At 41.0% G+C, this 20,956-nt stretch overlaps 1 protein-coding gene across 50 annotated transcripts in view; it reads left to right on the plus strand.

Annotated features, from left to right (window-relative positions):
* Nucleotides 1-869: 869 nt before the first annotated feature.
* ATXN10 (ataxin 10) overlaps nucleotides 870-20,956 on the plus strand; it is a 215,073-nt gene continuing 194,986 nt past the window's right edge. For all 50 annotated transcript variants that reach the window (XM_085570120.1, XM_085570121.1, XM_085570122.1 and 47 more), the window contains exons 1-5: nucleotides 870-1,019; nucleotides 2,329-2,520; nucleotides 3,987-4,069; nucleotides 17,806-17,902; nucleotides 18,785-18,949. In XM_085570120.1, the coding sequence (XP_085426246.1) occupies nucleotides 877-1,019; nucleotides 2,329-2,520; nucleotides 3,987-4,069; nucleotides 17,806-17,902; nucleotides 18,785-18,949 (680 nt within the window). In that variant the 5' untranslated portion in view covers nucleotides 870-876. The remainder of the gene's footprint in view (nucleotides 1,020-2,328; nucleotides 2,521-3,986; nucleotides 4,070-17,805; nucleotides 17,903-18,784; nucleotides 18,950-20,956) is intronic.

The following is a 20,956-nucleotide window of genomic DNA, read 5'->3' on the forward strand; positions in this document are numbered from 1 at the left end:
AACAGCACCTTTGTGAGATATTTGAAGTAGCCAGGCTGGCCTCCAAGCTTAGCAGGTGAATTACATTTGCCAAGCAACAGAAAGCAGATAGCATTTCCAGGATTTCATGCAGGATTTTGTAAGACTTTGCTCCACAGATGCTAAGCAATGGCTGCCACAGTCCCCAAAAAGTGAGTTTCTCATGTGGAGTTCTGCAAATACAGAGCAATCTCAGCAGGTTTAATGTGGAGAGTGATTGCACACTGTGCAAGAGCAATGAGTCTGCTTTCTCTAGTGTTCAGTCACAATTAGTCTTTTTGACCATCGGAAGCTAATTTCCCACCCACACACATACAGATGAACTTCTCATACATGTTTAGAAAATGCTGAACGGTATGTATAAAAAACAAATATTAAAAATGTAGAATTTAATTTAAAAATATTTCAAAACCTGGAGCAAAGTAGTATTAAGGCTTGGACTGGGAGGGACCTTAGAAATCATCTAGTTTCACATCCCTGCCACAAGCTGGTAAATTTGTATATAATTAGGACATTAAGCATGAAATAATAATTCCCGCAATTCATGTATTTTTGTATTAATTTAATATTTGTTTTGCTCCGAGACGGGTCTCCCCAGGAGCGCGCGGCGCGGTGTGGGGCGCGCGGCGTGACGGGAGCGGGCGGCGCGCGGAGAGCTTGCTGAGGGGAAAAGGCGCGGGCGGCGAGGCGCAGCTGAGGGAAGGCGGCGCCCCTCAGGCGGAGCGGCCATCTTGCCGCCTCCGCACGCGGCCCTCACGCCCGGCGGCGCGGCACCGCCGCCATTTCCGCGGGCGGGGGCGGACCCGGGGCAGGTCGGGTGATGGCGGGGGCGGTCCCAGGACCGGGGCGGGGTCGGCGATGGGGGCGGTCCCGGGGCGGTCCCGGGCGATGGCGGCGGGGGCGGTCCCGGGCCCGGGGCGGGCGATGGCGGCGGCGCTGCCCGCGGCCCGCCTGGAGAGCGTGCGGGCGCTGTCGGCTCTGCTCCGGGAGGCGCAGCCCAGGTAGAGGGGAGCAGGGAGCGGCGTTGCCGCTGGATGTCGGGCTCGGCTCCCGGCGCGGTCCTGCCCCAACGTGGCTCGGAAAGGGGCTCTCGGTGCCCCCGTGGGGGTGCGCATCAAGTCCTGGGGAGGTTCTGCACCCCCGGATTCCTCGTGGGGCTGTGCGTGTGTCGGGGGGTGATCTGTCCTGCCCCAGGGCTCCATGAGGAGCTGCAGTGTGCTCAGGCCTTGTGCCTGTGGCAGGGAGAAAAGGTGTTTGTTTCTTAGTTGTGGGTAGCACCAGTTATCCTAGAGATACAGAATGGCTTGGGTTCCAGGAACGGTAAAACTCATCCTATCCCACCCTTGCTATGGGCATGGTTATCTTGCACTGCCCCAGGTTGCTCCAAGCATTGTCCAGACTGACCTTGGACACTTCAGGGATGGGGCAGCTGCAGCTTCTCTCGCAAACCTGTCCCAGGACCTCCCTGGCCTCACAGGGAAAGATTTCTTCCTAACATTCAGTCTAAACCTACTCCATCGGGCTGAAGCTATTGCCCCTTGTTCTGTCACTTCAGGCTGGTGTCAATAATCTCCATCTTCCTTGCAGGCTCCCATCAGGTACTGGAAGGCATTGTTTAGGTCAGCTCAAAGCTGCTTCTCCAGGCTGAGCACTCCCAAGTCTCTCAGCCTTTCCTAATTGTAGAGTTGCCCCATCTGTCTAAACAGCTTGGTGCCTCGTCTGAATTCTCTCCAACAGCTCCATCTCCTTTCTGTGCTGGGACCCCACAGCTCAAGGCAGCTCTGCAGGTGGGGTCTCACCTGAGCAGGGCAGGGAAGCAGAATTCCCCCCTTCACTCCCCTGCTGCCCATGCTGGGGGCTCAGCCCAGCACAGGGGGGTGTTCTGGCTCCCAATACACGTGGCCAGGGCACGTCCAGCTCTCAGCACCACCACCCCCAAATCCTTCTCCCAGGCTGCTCCATCTGCTCATCCCTAGGCTGAATTGATCCTTGGGGGTTGTCCTGACCCAGGTGCAGTGCCAGCACTTGGCTCTTGTTGAGCCTCATGGGATTCCATGGACTACTTGTGGGGCTTGTGGTGCCTTTCTGGGCAGGCACATTAGGTGGGATGTAGCTGCTCTGGGGCAAAAAACCATGGAAGCCCTTCAGGGTGTTCAGAAGTGGGTGAGATGTGTCTGTGTGAGGCCCTGCTGGGGGACAGTCTCATTCCCATGTGAGGCCAAAGCTTTGGGATGTGAGCCTTGGGGACAAAGGACCATGCCCAGCATGGCAGGATGGGCTGCTCTGACTTCACAAATTTATCTATTTCAGAGAAACAGCAGAAGAAAGTGTGTTTCAGGATGTCCTGGAAATCCTGAAGAGCACTGCTAGTGCCCTTGAGCAGACCTGTAAGGACTCCTGTGGGCTGACAGATTTAGACACCTGCCTGCTGCTCATAGCAGAGTGCTTCAGATGCCTGAGGAACGCATGTGTTGAGTGTGCCAAGAATCAACGTGTCTTGAGGTACAGTTGTGAACCCTCTTAGCCCATACCAAAGTACCACCTTCAGCTGTTTATGTGGTTTTATAAAAGAGATTATTTTACACTGTTCTGTTAGTTGATTTATTAACTGGCATTTCCTGCTTGATGGAATCAATTGAATTCAAATATGCAAGAAACAAAATTAGTTGCCCTATTTGTAGGTCAGTTTAGGGCCCTGCTCAGTAATAGAACAAAGTGTTAGGGTCCGTAATGCAAGTTGGTTACACAAATGATATAAGCCTCCTGGAAGCCTGACTGTAGAACTATCATTTTTTCTTTTTCTTTAATTTTTTATAACATAATGAATAATGAATCAGTGACTGGTCTTAATAATCAATTACAGAATTAGCATGTCTTTTAAGGTTCATTTAAATCTGTCTGGCTTTCCTGGCAAAACACAGCATGAAGAAATGTGCATATTGAACCATATTGATCCATATTGATCTACATATATACAGGCAAGTTGAGCTTAAAGGATATTAAATCAATCTGGTTTCTTAAGTTATTTAGTCTTTCTGTTCTTTGCTTGTGTCTGTTGCAATATTGAAGGGATGCTTGTGATACAACCAGTTAGTTGTAGTTAGTGAAAACCTGACAGTCTGGTTGATGTTTTTAAAAAACTCAGCAAAATAGCAGCAAACACCCTCCTTGCTCGGCTGCCCCATGAGAATCCCAAGCTAACCAACCAACAAAAAAACCACCAGAACTTGTCACAAGTTGGTTATATCAAAAATTATTGGGGACTACAGTAATAAAAATTGGCTTCTTGGGACATGTCAAATTTGGTTTACTGAACTGAATGTAATTTTGACCTGGGACCAAGTCTTAGTTTCTGTGCTGGGGCAGAATTCTGTTAATGCCACAGAAATTGTAGTGCAAGTCATTCTGAGAGTCTACCTATGATTCCTCCTCACTGGAGAAAGGCTAAATGATTACTTGGCTTCCTCTGCTCTCTGAGAGTTGTGCATGTTCCCCTTTCAGCTGCCCTGTTGTTTTTTTGGTAGCTGTCACTAACTGCTTTGTTGGCATTGAAAATCCTCCAAGTTTATTATGAAGTAGGATACGACTCTTGTTCTGGATGCTTGACATCCAGACAAAGCAAAGTTCTTACAGAAATAAAGCTATTTAAATTACAGAAATAACTTGCTAATGTTTAATGTCTGGTAGGAAGAATAGCAAAAAGGGAGGAAAGGGTGCTTAGCTCTGAAGATTCTGAGTCCAAAATGTGTAAAATGCAGGATGATGCAATAAACCCCTTTGATTTGCTTCTGATGGTAGTAATGTAGCTACTGATAGGCAGACAGTAATGTAGGATAAACTATTTTTGTTTCAGAGGTCCTGAAGATGCTAAAGATTTCCTGTTAACTTTGGTAAAAAGCCTTTTAAATTTTTTTGAGTGCATTCCATATCAAGTGAATAATTATGTTTTATTCCCAATTTAATAACAGGAACTTGGGTCTCATCTCTACATCTGTCCATTTGATAAAGTTGCTTCATGGAATACAATTCAAAGAAGAATTGTTACTGACTGGTAAGGCTGGGGATTTTGTTAAATGTATAGCTTATGCTGTATTGTTTTGCATGCATGTACAAAAACTATGATGTGACTATACTGATGGATTTATTTTATAAATAAGTTTAATTCTTTCTTGAATTGCAGTTAAGAATTGACCCTCTCTTAGACTGCTTGAAAAAGATCTCAGCCTGAAGTCTAGTTCAGCTCTATTTTCACTGAACTGTTCCTTATAGATTGCTAGAGGAAAGAGCTGTGGCTGATCCCCACCTCGTCACCCAGAGAGCACTGAGTGACATATCCAGTCATTCCTTGGACACCTCCCAGGATGGGACTCCACCACCTCCCTGGGCTGTCCCTGCCAATGGCTGAGCACTCTTTTGGTGAAGAAATTCCTCCTGATGCCCAACCTGACTCTCCCCTGGCACAGCTTGAGGCTGTTTCCTCTCATTCTGTCCCTGTTCCCTGGGAGCAGAGCCCAATCCCCCTGGCTGTCCCCTCCTGGCAGGAGCTGTGCGGAGCCAGAAGGGCCTCCCTGAGCCTCCTTTGCTCCAGGCTGAGCCCCCCCAGCTCCCTGAACTGCTTCTCATCAGACTTGTGCTCCAGACCCTTCCCCAGCTCCATTCCTTTCCCTGGACATGCTCCAATCCCTTCAGGGTATTTTTTTTAGGTGAAGGCCCAGAACTGAGCACAGGGTGTGAGGTGCCTCAGCAGTGTGCTGGTACAGGGGACAGTCACTGCCCTGATCCTGCTGCCCCATTATTGCTGGTACAGAATTTTTTTGATACAGCATCTTTGGAGCCTGTGTTTGTGTCACAGGCACCGCTGGGAATCTCAGCCAAAACCTGTGTCCAGGTGTTCCTACCTGTTAGAGCAAGGTTTGGGGTGGTCTCTGCTCATAATTCAGCAATGTCCAGAAACTTTGGTTAAAATGTATTGGATTGTAGCTTGAATCTGTGAACAGGAATTTTTTGCAATGTGTTCAGGTGTAATTAAACAGCTACAGATACTCTCTTCAGAACAGAACTTACAGCATGCCTTTAAGAGCAGTGATGAAAGGTGACTATGTAAATTTTTTCATACTGTGCTTATTATAGTAACTTGAGCATTTTCTGGTAGGAAGTTCAGCAGCATGAATATCATATGTCTAGCACCTGTTCATGCTTCCTTTTGTGAGGGAAAATGTTTGGGAAAATATCTGATACCTTATTTTAAGCATTTTTCAAGTAGTACAAATGCCATGTTCTTATAAGGGAGCTATAAAAAAATGTTCCTTTCTTTGAGCATTTTTTATTCCCCCCTTTTTTTTCCCCTCTCTTCCCCTCTCTCCATTTTTCCTCTCTCTGTTTTCCCTCTTTCCTTTTTCTGTTTTTTTCTCTTCTCCTCTCTTTTTTGCTTTTTTCTCTCCCTTTTTTTCTCTGTCCTTTTTTCTCTCTCCTATTTTTATCCTTTTTTCCTTTATCCTTTTTTTTTCTCTCTTCAGCCACCTTTTCTTTCCTCGTTCCTCTGTTCACCAGGACCATTAATAGTACCATGGATTCATCCTCAGACAGTGTTGTTGAGCTACTCCATCTGTTCTGGACCTGATTGGTTCTCATGCATATTTTCAGTTAATGAAAACCCAGTTGTTCTTGACCCTTTGGTGCTTTATGGGTTGCTCATGGTCTGGGAAGAAAGTGCCTTTGGAAGTGTTTTGTAATTCATCAGTGTGTAGGAGAACCACTCTGCAGAAGAGAGATCAGTGAGTTACCTTTGGATTCAGGACTCTGTATCAATAAAAATATCACTCTTTCATGGACACTAAAAATAAATTTAAAAAAACATAAGGGTATGCACATGCTTCAGAAATTACATGTAAGAGACCTAGGCCTATCTATAGTTTCCAGAGATTTTCTTGCAAAAGCCAAATGGGATGGAAGCATTTTGTCCTTGATGACATAAGACAAAAGCTCCCCTGAGGTCTACAGGAGAACATCACATGGCTGAGCAGAGAAGGATACTTGATTTTTTTGTAAGTTTTTGAAGGTGAAGACATGCTGCGTTTCAAAAGTCACTACATATGAGCCGTAAGTACTCACGTACTAGAAAATCACGTTGGCATTTCATTAGGAGAGATCACTGAGAATAAATGGCAAGAGGAAATAAATTTCCAGCTCCTAAATTTGGTACCTTCTCAGTTCTAAAAAGTTGTTAATTCAAAGTACTTTTCAAAGATTTACAGAAAAAGAGAGATTTAATCAAATGTTTTTGTTTTTCTGGAAAAGAACTTGAGTAAAACAAGGTTAAATTGTTATGTTTACAAAAGTATTCCTAAAAACAAAAATGGGTAAATACCAGTGAAGTGATTTCTACTTTTTCAGGAGGGTGTAGGGGAAACAAAACTTTCAGTTCTGTCCTCACTCAGCGAAAAAAGCCAGGAGATGTTTCTTTGCTCTGACCTTTTCCATTTCTGCACTCAAGGATTGGCAGTTTGGAATTACAGTGGAAATTCCAAAATTAGCTAGTTTTGAAGGTAGAGAAGAGCAAGGGAAAGAAATGCTTTCAAACCTGCCAGAGCACACAGAGTTGGTCTTCCTGAATTCCTTCTTAAATGGGCAACCATGTGTCCTTAACTGTTTACTGTTTCTTGTCAATATTTATTTATCTCTTTATTTTCTTCCCCTAGAAGAAAGTGGGGAAGAAGTCTTCCCTTGAGGCTATGGTCCCCTTAAAAAATTATTTTGGCCATAGGAAAATGAGCTGGAAGTAATTACCTGAACTTTTGGAAATGCATTGGAGTGGTACCTTTGCAGAAGAAGTGAATAGAAAAACCTGGGCATTTAAGGCTTAGTTAGTTTGAAAATCTGAGCATTAGAGGTTTATGTACTGGCATCACAGTCTATCTACCTTTCACCTATTCTTTGAAATACCTGGTCAATCAGTAAAGTATTTTAAATCAACAGGAAAGAGAAACAGAGTGGTCAGTTATGGAAGATAAATATTCTTTAATGAATGCCACTATTGACCAAAAGAGTCAACTCTTATCCTTTTTGCTTCCCTTTTATCCCTTGTCCAGTATTTTTCATTCTTCTGTTTTATTCCTTTAAAAAACTGCATTTTGCTTTCACTTCTTTTTGTAGTTATTTAATCATGTTGCACTGAATGGTTTAATTTCCAATTTACCATTAATGTTTTCTGTATAAAAAATAAATATTTTAAAACTTGCTTAGATAGTGTGGTGGAACACACTTTTTGGTAGGACAGACATCATAGTAGAGCTCACCAATGCATTTGGGAAACCATTGTCAAGTTTTATTGTCTATAAAAGGAGGTCTTTGAGCAAGTGTCTTCACACAGGCTTGTTTATAGGGATTTGGAGAATGTGTAATTCCTAAATTGTGTCCTGGAGACTCTCATAGACAATGGCTACTAAATTTAAACCAACAGGATTAAGGAAAGAAAGTTAATCTTTCCTCTCTTCCCATGTCAGTGCCCCAAATATTTATCTGTGAAGGAGAAGGCATACTGTTATGTTGGAGATCTTGGGGGTGTTTGATCACAAACACAGTAAATTATTGTGCTGCAGATCCTTTTGTACTAGTCATGTTACTTGCTGATTTACCTGGAATGAGTGAGTGGTTATAAATATAATACTTAGCTCTCATGCAGTCATCAAGAATCGTTGATAGGTGAAGTTTCTCTATTTAGGTTCACAGTAGCTTTTCTCTTGAGGGAGAGGAAGAGGGAGAAAGCAGGTCCTGAGTCTACCCACAGTCTATGGGATTAATTCCCAAAAAGTAGCATGAAAGAACATACCTCCGTTGCATGCAAGAAAAGAGAATTTTAAAATCTGCACTACCATTTATTTTTGTATTTGGGGTTTTCTTTTGCTTACAAAGGGAAAAAAAAAAAAGCTAGCATAATTAAAACTACATATGTATTGCAGCTTAAATAAACCATCTGCTAACTTAAACAGACTTTTTTTAGACATAGGAATAAAGGACAGCCCTGACCTTAAGAGTTGCCAGTTTCAATGTGTGATCTTTGCTTTGTCTGTTAGGATTTTTGTATGGGGGACTGGTGCCAATACTTTGCTGCCACTGTTAAAGTAAAAACTATAATTACATTGTCAAAATAATATTTATAGTATTTTTGGGGAATAATTGTGGGAGTATGATGAATATATTATACTCATCAAACTTTTATGTAAACATAAGCATGAGTTTTTTATTTGAGTTATTGGTGTTGTTTTTGGCCTTTGTGTTTTTCCATTCTGTAAAAATAATATTGGGATTTTCATGGTCTCTAGTATTTGCGGAGTGTGTGCCCTAACAATCAGTTGATATGCTATCTGGTAGAAGTAAACTGCTAGTTGCACTTGTATTGGGATTTTGGGTTCATGTTTCCATAGCTTAAGAAAATCCTCTTGAGTTTTGCTATCCCCTAATTGCTATAGCTCAGAGCATTTTCCTACTTTACCAAACAGGAACATTTTAGGTAATTGGTTTATTCTTTTCTACCATTTGAGGTTTTTTTTTGTTGTTGTACCTCTTTTTTTTCTTTTTTTTTTTCTTAATGAGTCTGAGTTCATCTTAAAAGTCAGTGTGAACATCTCCTAGAAACATAAATGGTAAGAAGCAATTATTGTGAGGTTTTCTAGCAGCAGACAGTTGTCCCTTGGCTGGTTAAAGGTACGGCAGAATTTGCTGCTGGGCACTGGCAAGTTACCAGATGCACAGGTGCCACAGATTTTTAATTAACTGTCTTCAGAACACCTATAGCAAGGATTCCAGTTGTGTGACTTCATGTTCCCAAATCATGTCAACCTAATGCAACTTCCTGTGGGCAAGAACATTCTCTTGGTTCTTGTAGTTTTGTCCAAAATTCATTGAAGGTTGTGGAAAGACTCGAATTTGGGTGGGTCTTGGTTCAGGTCATTGTTCCAAGGCTTTGTGCTTTGGCCTTTTTGCAGAAACTCCAAAACAGTGAACCAGCCTTTACACCACTTCCAGCTGTCTGTGAAAGAAAAAGAGCCAAACCTGGACCAGGAGCACTCAAATTGTTGAGTTGTCCTGAGTTAGTAAATACAGAATTCTCTTTAGCTCTTGTGCATGTTGTACTGGCCCTGCCTGCAGTGGTTAGCTCTTGTCCCATTCCCTGGGAGTTCCCACACTTTGGATCTTGCACAGTGCATATGGGCACAGCTTCCTATGCCCTGCAGGTCTGGAGTGTTTGTGCACACTTGTGTCATGCAGCAGGAGCTGAGATTTCAGGTAAACACCACTGTAACCAGTGTTTTCAACAGGACATGTCTGTGTAATGCTGGCTGTGACTTCTGGTATTCATTTGGGAATTTGATGCATGCCTTAATTTCTTTTTTGATTTTTTAACATTTGGAGTAGAGTGGGGTTTGAGTAGATCCACTGACAAAGGGCATTGTAGGATCCATTGTCAGACCAAGGACTCTACTTAAATGCAACACTTTCTTATCTTAATGGCAAAAAAAAAAAAAAAAAAAAGGCAAGAGGGAGTTGGGCTTCCAACTTCCAGCAGGGTTTGGATCTTCATTACTACAGGCAACTGTAGTTGTAAGCTCTTTCTTGTGTCCAAATACAGTACGCGCCAGTTTGCTGTGTTTATCCCTTATTGGTCCCATGGAAGTCTTCATTTTAAAACCTTTTCCTAACTCTGGTCTAAATGTCCTACTGTTTGAATGCAGTGATTCATGGTAGGGTTTTTTTCCCCCCCAATGTGGGCTTGATTCACTCCTTGAGCCTTGCTGTTTCTGCAGTAGAGGTCTGATGTAGAATCACAGAATGGCCTGTGTTGGCAGGTACATTTAAGATCATCTTGTCCACACCCCCTCTCATGGTTCCACTGTCTCAGGTTGCTCCAAGCCCCATCCAACCTGGCCTTGGACACTTCCAGGTCTGAGGCAGCCACAGCTTCTCTTGGCAGCTTGTGCCAGGGCCTCACCACCTTCACAGGGAAAGATTTCTCTATAATAGCTCATCTAACATTGCCTTCTGGCAGTGGGAAGCCATTCACCCGTGTCTTGTCAGTCCAGGCCTCTGTAAGTTGTCTTTCTCTGTTTAAGCTATGCTGAACTGAATTATTTTATTGACTGTGTATATGTGAGTATAAAAATATTTTATTGCAGCAGCTTGTGGAGGCACAATTTGAACTACAGACCAGATCCTGCCTAATGAGGTTTGCCTGTCAGGTACTGATGCCATGGTTGGCATTGGAAACAGACTTGGAAATAATTATTAAAAAGCTGGTGCTTTCCAGCAGTTTGATACTTGTACCAGTGGTCAAAATTGTCCTTCTCATGGTACTCATGGAAAGATGTTTTGATTGCTGTACTGGGAGGCAGAGGCAGTGACTGTGTCAGTGTAAATGGTTTTGCTTCTTCTAGGAGAGAGTGTAACCTGAGGAAATGTCTGTAAGTCAGAACAATTAGTAGGTCAGTGGGCTGCCCTCTGGGCTTCCCTGGTCTCATTGCTGGTACAGCTTTTAGACAGTGTAGAGCTAGTTTGTTTTTTTCCTGTTCCTGCAATTTGGAGGCTTTTTAGTATAGCCTGCCAAGATGTTGCTGATTTATGCCACATGCATAGTGGTTTTATAATGTGGACTGATATCCACTTGGAGCACAAAGGAAATAGGAGTTTGCTGATGTCTATTTAATTAGAATGGTTTCTGGTTACTTTGGTTGAGGCTTGAAATGAATGGTAATGCCTGTATTTCTGTGGATCTCTAAATACAGTGTTCTGTTAGTCCTTTCCTTCCTTCCTTGCTCTTTAGTGTCCCCTACCCTACCCCAGCAAATAATGTCAGCAAGATCCATAATGAGGCAGGTTTCTGTTCTACACAAATATATGTGAATCAAACCTTGCAGAAACATCCCCAGATTTAGGATGGTCACAATGTTTTTTGCAGCATGAACATTAGGATCTCCAGATAAAGGTGGGAAGAATGGCGCAAACAAACCTTTCAATTGCAGAGAGCTTCCTAAAGACAGAGCATCATAAATTTAATGCAGGGAGAAGAAGCTTAACTCTTTTTCACATGTGCTGAGAGGAAATATCCCTTTTAAAGAGTCTCCCAGAGGCCCCAAGGGGGCTATAATTTTTCCTCCAGGGGGAATGAAGATGGAAAGAAGCTAGAGGAATATCTGGGCAGAGGGAGCAATGGGAGGCATCTGTTGCCTGTTGGGATAAAAATCCAAGTGGTTATAATTATGTAGGAGTTACACATGTCATTCTCTCAACTGTTTATCATTGCCATGACACAACTTCCATGCTCTCCAGTTACAGGAGCATTATTCTGGTGGAAAAGAGGGAGTTGTCTAACCATGACTTTCCAGACACAAAGCTACAAGACTTATTTCCCATTCTGCAGCACCTTTTCTTGCTAGCAGCTTTGGGCTTGGAGAGAAATGTGTTTCTCCCTTTTTGTTGAGAATTTTAGGGAATATTGCCAAGTTACATGGTATGTAGAGACATGAAGAAAGTTTGTGAGACACATGGAGTTCTTTCCTTTTCTTCTATCCTTGGGGCATATACCGCGTGTGGTACAAAAGGGACCATAGCATGGCAATGAGAAGAGGTAAGCTGCCTGTACAGGTATTAAAGTAAATGATAATGCCCCAAAAGGTTGGTGTACATTAATGTGGAGATGCAAGTAAAAATACTAAGTCTAAGTTTGCTAGTAATTCTGTATTCCGAAAGACTGTGGTCCATTTATCAGCCAGGTACAGAATATAAATGGTACAACTAAGTGGGAAGGAAGTCTGATAGTCTTTGCACAGACTTACAGAAAAAGATTATTCAGCTCTTTGAGGGCAAATATATGCACTTCAGTGGAAATTTTGGGTTAAATGAAACAACATACACAATATGCTATCAAAAGTAATTGGAGAAATTTGCTCATAAACTTGGTTAGTACTTCGCGTGCTAATAATTTTTTTCTTTTCAGACTTGTGCAAAGTATCATGTAGGAGGAGTGTGTCTCACAGTCAGACACCACTAATAGTGCATAGTGGGTGGCCAGTGCTTCTTATTTTTCTTGGTTTCCTGGTATGGTTTAAGCCTGGTTTGAGACTCCCCAGTACTTCAAACTTGCTGATTTCACTGCTGCAGGACTTTAAAGAGACATTGCTTTAGATTTAGACTCAGCTTTTGGGCTGATTCACGAGCAAGATTTTACATCGTAATGCATGCAGAAAGGGAATAAAGGTAGTTCCCAGATCTGCAAGCACTTAAAAGTGTTTCACTTCACATAAGGAGAGTAATCTCGGGCATCTACTTTTGCTGCTTGTGGGGATGTAACAGGAGTCCCATTTGATAATGCCTTTAGATTTTAATAGCTAATTTGTTAAAGAAATGAGCACATGTGTTTACTTTCTAAAAATGAAGTGATGCAATTAAAATAACAGGAGATAGTGAAAATTGTTCTAGTGCTGTGTTTAATAAGCCTTGTTAGTGCTATATGAGTTTGAACCTCAAGAGGTCTGTCAAACTGACTCGTAGCAAATGCACAAGTTTTTTTTTTAATCTCCCATTATGAGACCTCATTGGAACTTAATTTGCATCAGAGGCTAATTTGATATGTGGTCTGATGGTTTCTTACAGCTTCCTTATAATTTATTTGTAACTCCATGTTTTTAATAGTGTGGCAAGAATTTTACTTGCATTTAATTCTCCTTTTAAGTCAGAACAAAGTGTTGATATTTTGCCTAGACATTTATCTTCCAAGAACACAAGAGTTGTCCAATCAATGCACATAGTGTTCTTTTAAAATTAGAGTTGGAACTTCTAAAGGGGAAGGGAAAAAAAAAAGAGTGCAACTTTGTTTCTGAGGTGGAGGAGATGGAGGGGAGGACGAGCAGAAACTTACTAAACACAACATTCTTGGTATTCCACAGATGGTAAAAATGGGTTACTAGTCTGCACGGCAGCAAGTGCAGTAACACCAAGGTGGAAATATAAAAGGTAGCTAGACAATAATTTTATTTACAGTAATAAAATACTAAGTACTATTTTAATACCATTAAATGACAGAGCCCGTATATGTATTGTACATTCAATTTCGGTAGTCTAGACAGACTATTTTCCAAGGAAAATACATTTTCATCAGTATTTGTGGTATGATTCATGGTGGTGAAAAGGCAAATAACTCTTTATGACTGGAAGTTGCTTTAACTTGCAGCCACAAGGAAACAAGTCAATGACCGGATGATAGTGGTGGAAACTCACATTTTATAGTAATAGAGGTCTACACCTTATGCTGAGTAGGAGGTTTTATTTTTCTGGGACAGGCAGTCTATCACAAAGCATTCTGCCATTATGCACAAACATCCAGAGCTGCTCTGCATGACAACTCACAGCCCACAGTTTAGACTTGCAAAGCTCACAGGCGACATGGTCCCAGGTCTTAGCAGGCTTTGTGGCTACCCCGGTGCAGAGGGGGCACTCCAGCTTTATTTTTCCTGTATTATTACTGGTTAGAGGATCAAGATAGATGCAAGTTTGTAAGTCTTATGTTTGCAATCTGACAAGCAATGTATAGTTTTGTGTGTGCTTTGGTTGGATATATTTTATATCTCTATTTGTTTTATAACTCCAGTGAAGGCAGAGGCTTGTACTCACAACTATCACTGTGTTGTCTGACCCAAATAAAGAATGGAAATCTCTTAGGACTGTTTTAAGCTGTTACAGTTGCTGTCAAGGTTTTTTGAAATGATTGCTGAGCACGTTTGTGGGCTGCTGTTTGAACCATGTGGAACAGAAGGAAACAAAAATCCATATAAAATCCTAATGCTTAAAATCTTTCTCCTCAGAACTTCAGGGATTTTGATTTTCATCTAATACACAATATGATTCTGCAAGTGGCACTTTCTGAAATTATGTCTTTGTGTGGACTGGAGCAGCTCTGGCAGGGAAAGGCTGAGGGAGCTGGGGCTGTGCAGCTGGAGAGGAGCCCCAGCTGAGAGGGGCCCTCAGCCCTGGGTGTCCCTGGCTGCAGGGAGGGCTCCGAGCAGGGCCCAGGCTCTGCTCTGGGGCCCAGCAATGGCACCAGAGCCACGGGCAGGGACTGAGCCCAGGAGGCTCCACCTGGGCAGGAGGCACAGCTTCTGTCCTGGGCAGGGACCCAGCCTGAGCAGATTGTCCAGAGAGGCTGGGGAGTCTCCTCACTGGGGATATCCCAGACCCCTCTGGACACAATCCTGTGCCCTGTGGTCCTCTAGACCATATCAGGTATATGTTAAATGAGTTCATGTCAATATAATGATTAAATGAAAAGCATGCACCGGAGTCTGGCTCAGTTGTTCTGTGATAATAAAGGACTGAAAGGAAGAAAGGGAGCTGTGATCTTGAAGGTACTGAACTGCTGGAGTGCATTTAAACATCTTCATACAAGGGCATCAAGTATCATCTGTCTCACCTTTGGCACTGAGTGTTCAGTTTACATGCAGACAAACATTTAGGTACCAGAATTCATTAGGTGAAGAGTCAGTGTTTCTACTTGTGCCCTTTGCCCTGTTGTGTAAAGAGGTTATTTTTGTAGAACCTAGAAAAGTTTCCTTAAGCTATTGCAGACTGGTTGTGAAAGTAACATGTAATTTGTGTGTTTGCTAAAGAACACCTGCTTTTACAGGAGCTGTTGAAATCTTGGTGAGGGTAAATCTCTTCAGCTCCAGGGTTGATTTGTGTATCAGAAGTTACATCTTAGTACATGGAATTTCATGGTGGTTGACCATCAGGTTAAAAATACTCTTCTTGACCACACATGGAGTAACCTTTTTTAAAGTAAAATATAGCTATGCTGATAGCTACTGAATTGTTTAAAAATACTGTTTTTAGCTTTGTAAAAGTTTGTACGTTTTTGGGTATAAGTGAAATTGTCTTGTCTTTTTTTCCCCTCTTTTTTGTTTTTCTTTTCCCCTCCCTCCTTTCAGAAAGCTCATGCTTATTGATTGGATGGCAGAATGGAAGTCTGTCTTCATCAGCTTTTACATTTTCTTGCTTTCGATATAAGGACATGGGCCATGGAAGGAAATTGCCTCAAATTGTGCCAGGGAAAGTTCACATTAGATACCAGGGAAAATTTCTTCATGGAAAGGGTGGGCAGGTATTGAATGGGCTGTCCAGAGAGGCAGTGGAGTTACCATCCTGGAGCTATTCACAAAAGGTGTGGATGTGGTATCTGAGAACATGCTTTAATGGTAGACATGATGGTGCTGGGCTGACAGTTGGACTTCATGATCTTACAGGTCTTTTCCAAGTTTGATAATTCTAGTTCTTTGATTTTATGATGAAGAAATTCTTAAAGAGGAGAAAAGCAGTATATGTATTGTACAGATATCCAAGCATACTTCAATCATATGTTGCAGCAGTCAAGTCCAATGGAGGTAAAACAGAAAAGAAAAACATGGAAAGTGAATGCTAAGAAAAGAGTTCCATAGTTCAAAATGCAATACTTTCTTTTTATGGCAGTGTTTGCGTTTTTAACGCACAAGTGCCTCACTGTGAGTTAACTTCTCTAGTTGGATTTTTGGGGATTTTCTTACTTAAAGCATAATACCATAGTATCGATTTCAGTGCTTCTATCAAAATTTACTGTCTCTTGGTAGCTTGGTGCTAGGCTAGTACATTTTCCATGGAGTTATATTTGGAGAGAAGCACTGCATGAGACATTTATGTATTCCAAGACCACCACCTGTAGAGTTCTGGGGGAGAGGTGTCAGTTTTTTAAACACAACCATACAGATATTGCTGTGATGTGGTTCGGAGAACATTCTGTGATGAGCTACTCCAGGTGTGGTATAATGGCTTTTCGTGCTGTTTGTGCCTTTCTGTCTGTGACTGCTGAGCATTGTGTGACCTGGACCCTGTGCTTTGCTCAGCTGCCTTGGCTGCTCTCTTCTGTTTGTAGAATCACATCTTCCAAATTGATGAGATTCTTCATGTAAGTGTAGAGCAAAATTTGTAGAGCAAAATGTTGCATTATCTCTGCTTAGTTGGGAATAGATGTGATAGGTTACAGAATATCCACTTGCCCATATGTTGATTTGTGTCCTCCAATTAAAAGAGAAATCTTTACTCTTACTGGTCAAGAACAAGCACTTAGTGATGAAACTGGTTTTTTACATGGGTGCATCCACAGAATTGTCATTTTTTCCTGTATCTTCCTTCCTTGTTCAGGACGTCACTGTTGGACAAGTGCAGTGTTTGTTGGTTTCACAAATACTGAAATTCGCAGCTATTTATTACTGTACTATAAATGTGTTCATGGCGTTTCCTCTTTGTTACAGTAAGAATGGTAACTTTACAAGATCTTGAACATTTTTCCTTCGTCTGTAAAACTTTTTGGACAGACTAATCTCTAACAACCAAGGTGTAGTAGCTGAAAAAGGTCAAGCAAATTTCAGGGAAAGATTGGAATATAGTCAACCAACCTTATGCTCCTTTGGGAGACCTTGCTTATAGCTGTATAGGTAAGGAATTCACCAAGGGAAATAATACCCTGTTCCTAGGATTTACTACCTAGGATTTCTTTTTTTCTAGCAAGGAAGTATTTCCATAAAATGTCTGCTGGCACGCCCATGCTTGCTGTCCTTCATAAACTCCTGAGTCAGCAGGCTGAGAACCAGATGGGTGGGAGAAGCGGAAGCACAATGATGAGCAGAAAATAATAAACCAGTGCAGATGTGCAGGGGGAGAGAACAGAGATCTTAATAACTACAGGAAAATATAGTTCAAATGCATTATGGGGAATGCATATGTATTTTGGGCTTAAATATATACATATATGTATATATGGCAAAAAAAAAGTTACTTTTTTCTAAGCCCAAGTGACCACTTCTTAGACCTGCTTTCTTGTTGTTCTCAAGAGGACATATGCCCATACCTGTTTAGGTAATCTGGCTGCCAGCTGGCACAGCGGCCCAGCACCTTTCCAAGAGACCTGATTTTAGATTTGCACAACCTGGCAATACTAGGTGCCTCCATATGCATTAGGCTGTTGTTTGTACTATGTGTTAAACTGAATTTGAACATGTAATTTCATGTTTCTTTGCCAACTTACTAATAAGGGTCAGGCTATTGAGAGCTGTTGATAAGGACAAAATAAGTGCTTTAATTTTGTGAAGTCTTTGGGTTCATGCTGTTGTGTTTTATGGCTTTACACCTTTACACCTTCTGGTGGCTGCTCTAGGATATTAGCTTGTGTGGTAAAATAAAATCTTCTTGTATTTACTATCTATATTGAGAGGAGGCTAAAGTAAGTCCTTTGGAGTAAGAACAGAAATCAGGCATATTAAATTCAGTGTCAAAAATGGTGAGACAGCTATTTGGAGAGCTGGCTTTCATTTTTCTAGGATAGAAATTCTGGGATAGAAGGTATTGAGCACATCGTAATCTATATAATCATATATAGATTATGATAATAATCATAGTCTATAATGATTTGTCCAGCTAACCAGAATATAATATGAGAAGCAAGAACCTGTTATTTAGTTCTTGTAATCACTTGTAGCCGGTGCATAGTACTCGGACAAGTCTTGGGTGTAATTCTGAAATACTTGGTAAAATTATTTGTATTGTAAGAGGAAATGCAAATATTTAGGTACAGTACATGTGAAATACTGCACCTAAAGCTTCCTGGAGATGGATTCTACAGTGTGTATCTGGAATACCAAAGTATGTAATTTTTGTGAAATTTATTAGTGTTGCTTTGAATTCTTGTTAATGTATTTTCTTGGTTTCTTTCAGCTCTTCGTTGTAGTCTTCAGTTTCTTGGAAACATTGCAGCAGGAAATGGAGATTCCCAGAATAGCATTTGGAAGTGTGCTTTCCCAGATCTCTTCTTGTAAGTATGGATGCGGGTTTTTTTCTAGTGTCACTTCTGTGGTTGTATTCAAATCTTTTGTACATGATAGTTGTGCCTTTGCTAGCACCATGAAAGTCTGAAAAATAACTTTGGTGAGAATGAACTGGTTGAGACCATATCCTGTAGATGTTTTTTGTTAGTCAACCACAGGAGTCAGAACCTTTAAAAATCTGCTTGTTCTAAACTATCAGTAAGTTGATTTAATTTAACAAAAACTGGAAGAAAACTATTTCAAATTATGAGCTTCAAACATAAGCTTTATTTCAGACATGTTTTCAAGTAGTTACACTCATTTCCAACAGCACAGCATCTTCTTTTCTCATGTTGCTACTGTGCAGATCTGTCAGTATTGATGGATCAGATGTAATCTATAAAAGTTCCTTAATCTTCATCTCTTTCAATCCTTCCATCCCCCTCCTAACCTCACCAGAATATCTTCCTGGGGATTTGATGACATACGTGTAAGGAAATATTACATAAACTGTTTTGTGCAGACACATGACAGCATTGTTGATGTGTTCAGCCAGATTTTTGTAGTAAGCTGGTAACAAAGCTGCTTTGATTCAATTTGATAATCCTTTTCCATGGGTTTTTGGAGCCCACTTGACAGCACTGAGTATACAAGACCTTACGGTAAGAAAAGCATTTCCAATTTAGCAGTTTTGTAGACTTTATGTCAAGTTTGACCTTCAGCTGCAAGTTGGTTATTTTTCTTGTAGGTGACTTTTGTCCTTCTTAGGCAATGACAAACTTTGTGTTCTCTAAAAGACAGCAAAGGACAGCTCAGGAAGCTCAGTGCCCCTTGCCTGTTTTTCCAGGGTTTGTTTCAACTTGCCCTTAAGTCTTTATTTTCTCTTGAAGGACATGTCTGACATACAGCGATGAGAAAATTGTCACCTATTGCTGCATGGTTCTGTTCACCTGCCTGAATTCAGAGCGAGTGAGAGAACTGCTGGATCCTGGGAACTTGACTGTGGCTCTTGATGTCCTGAGAGTCTACAAAGAACACTTGGATTCTGAGTGGTCGTATGTATTGTTAAAATTTTTTTTCCTCACCTCTTAATTAGGTGTTTTTCTGGTGTAAATCACTGTATTGAAGTGTATAAACTTGTCACACTGCAAAGCAGTAAATTAAGATCTAATTAGAAATTAGTAGTTTATAATAGAGATAATTTCCATGGTAGTTTCATGACTCTTTTGATTGTTGCTACATTAAGACTCCATTTTTTGTTGAGGACATAGGAATTTTCAAATCATGGTCTGGTTTTCAAAGGAGTTTTTAAATCATGGTCTCACAGACATGTCATGCTAGGAAGACTTGTATGTCTATTGCTTGGGAGTGCTACATAAAACCTGGGGTTTCTTCCATTCTTCCTTTTCTAATATAGCCATTTTCTACTGTGACATCCAGTAATTTTTATGCCAAAACAGGGAAGACTTTTTGTGAATCTTCATTTCATACTTTAAGAGTACCTAATCAGTGATTTTATCCCTTTGAACTTTTGTATTTTTTACTAATGGGTATTCTTCTAGATATTGTTGTCAGTTATGCCTTTGATAAACGTGCTCTCCTACATAGCAAGGATGCACATTCAGCTAATTGTTACACCGTGTATTCCAAGGGGAGAATAATTAATTGTGTGGTTTTTGTAGCATTCTCTTTAAGGTTGTGTTTAAATTCAAGATTTAATTAGGAAGAATTGTTGGTGTGTTAGAAGTGGTATGGAAAGTCTCAACACAGACTTGAGATGATTGAATGAAAAGTAAATGTCATTTTATAGCTTGCTTTTGTACTGAAAAAAATAACCCAAAATTTGTTTGCGGCTGGGCTTTTTTAATGGCAAGGGCAGTTTGCTTATGACATAAGTAGTTTTCAAAAAGCAAAATGTAAGTTTAGAGTCAGACAATGAGACTTCTGTTTCAAAAGTGACAAACCGAGTGCTTAGTTTTGTCCACAGCAGTTCTGTAGACACTTTGCATCCAAGAAAATGTGAGATTGTTTTGAGCAGTTCCTCAGAGCTTTTTTAGAGGCAGCAGTTGGTAGCAGACGTTTTGACATTCTTCCTCTGTCTGCCATAAACTCCTCTCCCAGTTAGAAGGGGCAGAGGAAGTGTCTTTAAAGGTTGGATGTAGCTTTCTGGAATTTTCCTGTCACCTTTGCCTACTTCTTGAGTCACAAGACCTTTGGTAGAGGGCTAAGATTTTGGGTCAGGAAAGAGGAAATATCTGAGGTGTTACCTCTGCTTCCTGAGAGGGGTGGGTCATGGGAAATAAACCTCAGTTCAGCAATTTCTAATTCTAATCAGTGATGGAAAGCCAAGTCTTTCACTTCCTAAGCAGTTTTTGAAACAGAGAAGAGCTGTTCTGCAGATCAGCATAGTGGAATTTCTAGGCTAAGCATTGATGCAGTTTTTAAAATTTTGTACATTGACCACATAACAAAAAGTTGCCTTAGAACTTGAAAGAATTAGAGGTAACAGTGCTGTGATGCACATCTAAGGGTGTTTCTTGTGTGATACACATTCTGTTAAGTATTTTTGTGGCATGCTGTGACCTAAGAAATAGTTGTAAAGGAGGAAGTCTGTTTTCTAAGGAATGCCCTGGTCAAATTTTGTGTTCAGTTCTTCTGTGATTGTTTTTCTCCAGATCAGATGGTCTGAAGGCTCATTTCATTAAGCTTGTGGTTACTTGTCAGCCTCAGAAATGTTTCTATCTCTGAAATCTGTGCAGCTGGAGAATGTAATACACACATTTAATAAATATTCTAATGATTTAATAACTGATGCATCCTTCTTTCTCTTTTAGAAGCTTGATCTTCTCAACAGCCCCAGGATTATTTACATATTGCTGTCTTTGCCATTTTTAATGTTAGATGCTGAATAGCATATTAAAATAATATTAATTAACATTTATTAGATGATATATTTTTACATTGCTGCTAAACACTCCCATGCAGTTCCAAAGAAATGCTCTGTCTTTTTTTTTTTTTTTTTTCAGTAATAGCTTTTCCTAAACACATACAGAGATCCTTTG

Source organism: Lonchura striata, chromosome 1A (genome assembly GCF_050655825.1).
Source record: "Lonchura striata isolate lonStrDom1 chromosome 1A, ASM5065582v1, whole genome shotgun sequence".
NCBI classification, from domain to species: domain Eukaryota; kingdom Metazoa; phylum Chordata; class Aves; order Passeriformes; family Estrildidae; genus Lonchura; species Lonchura striata.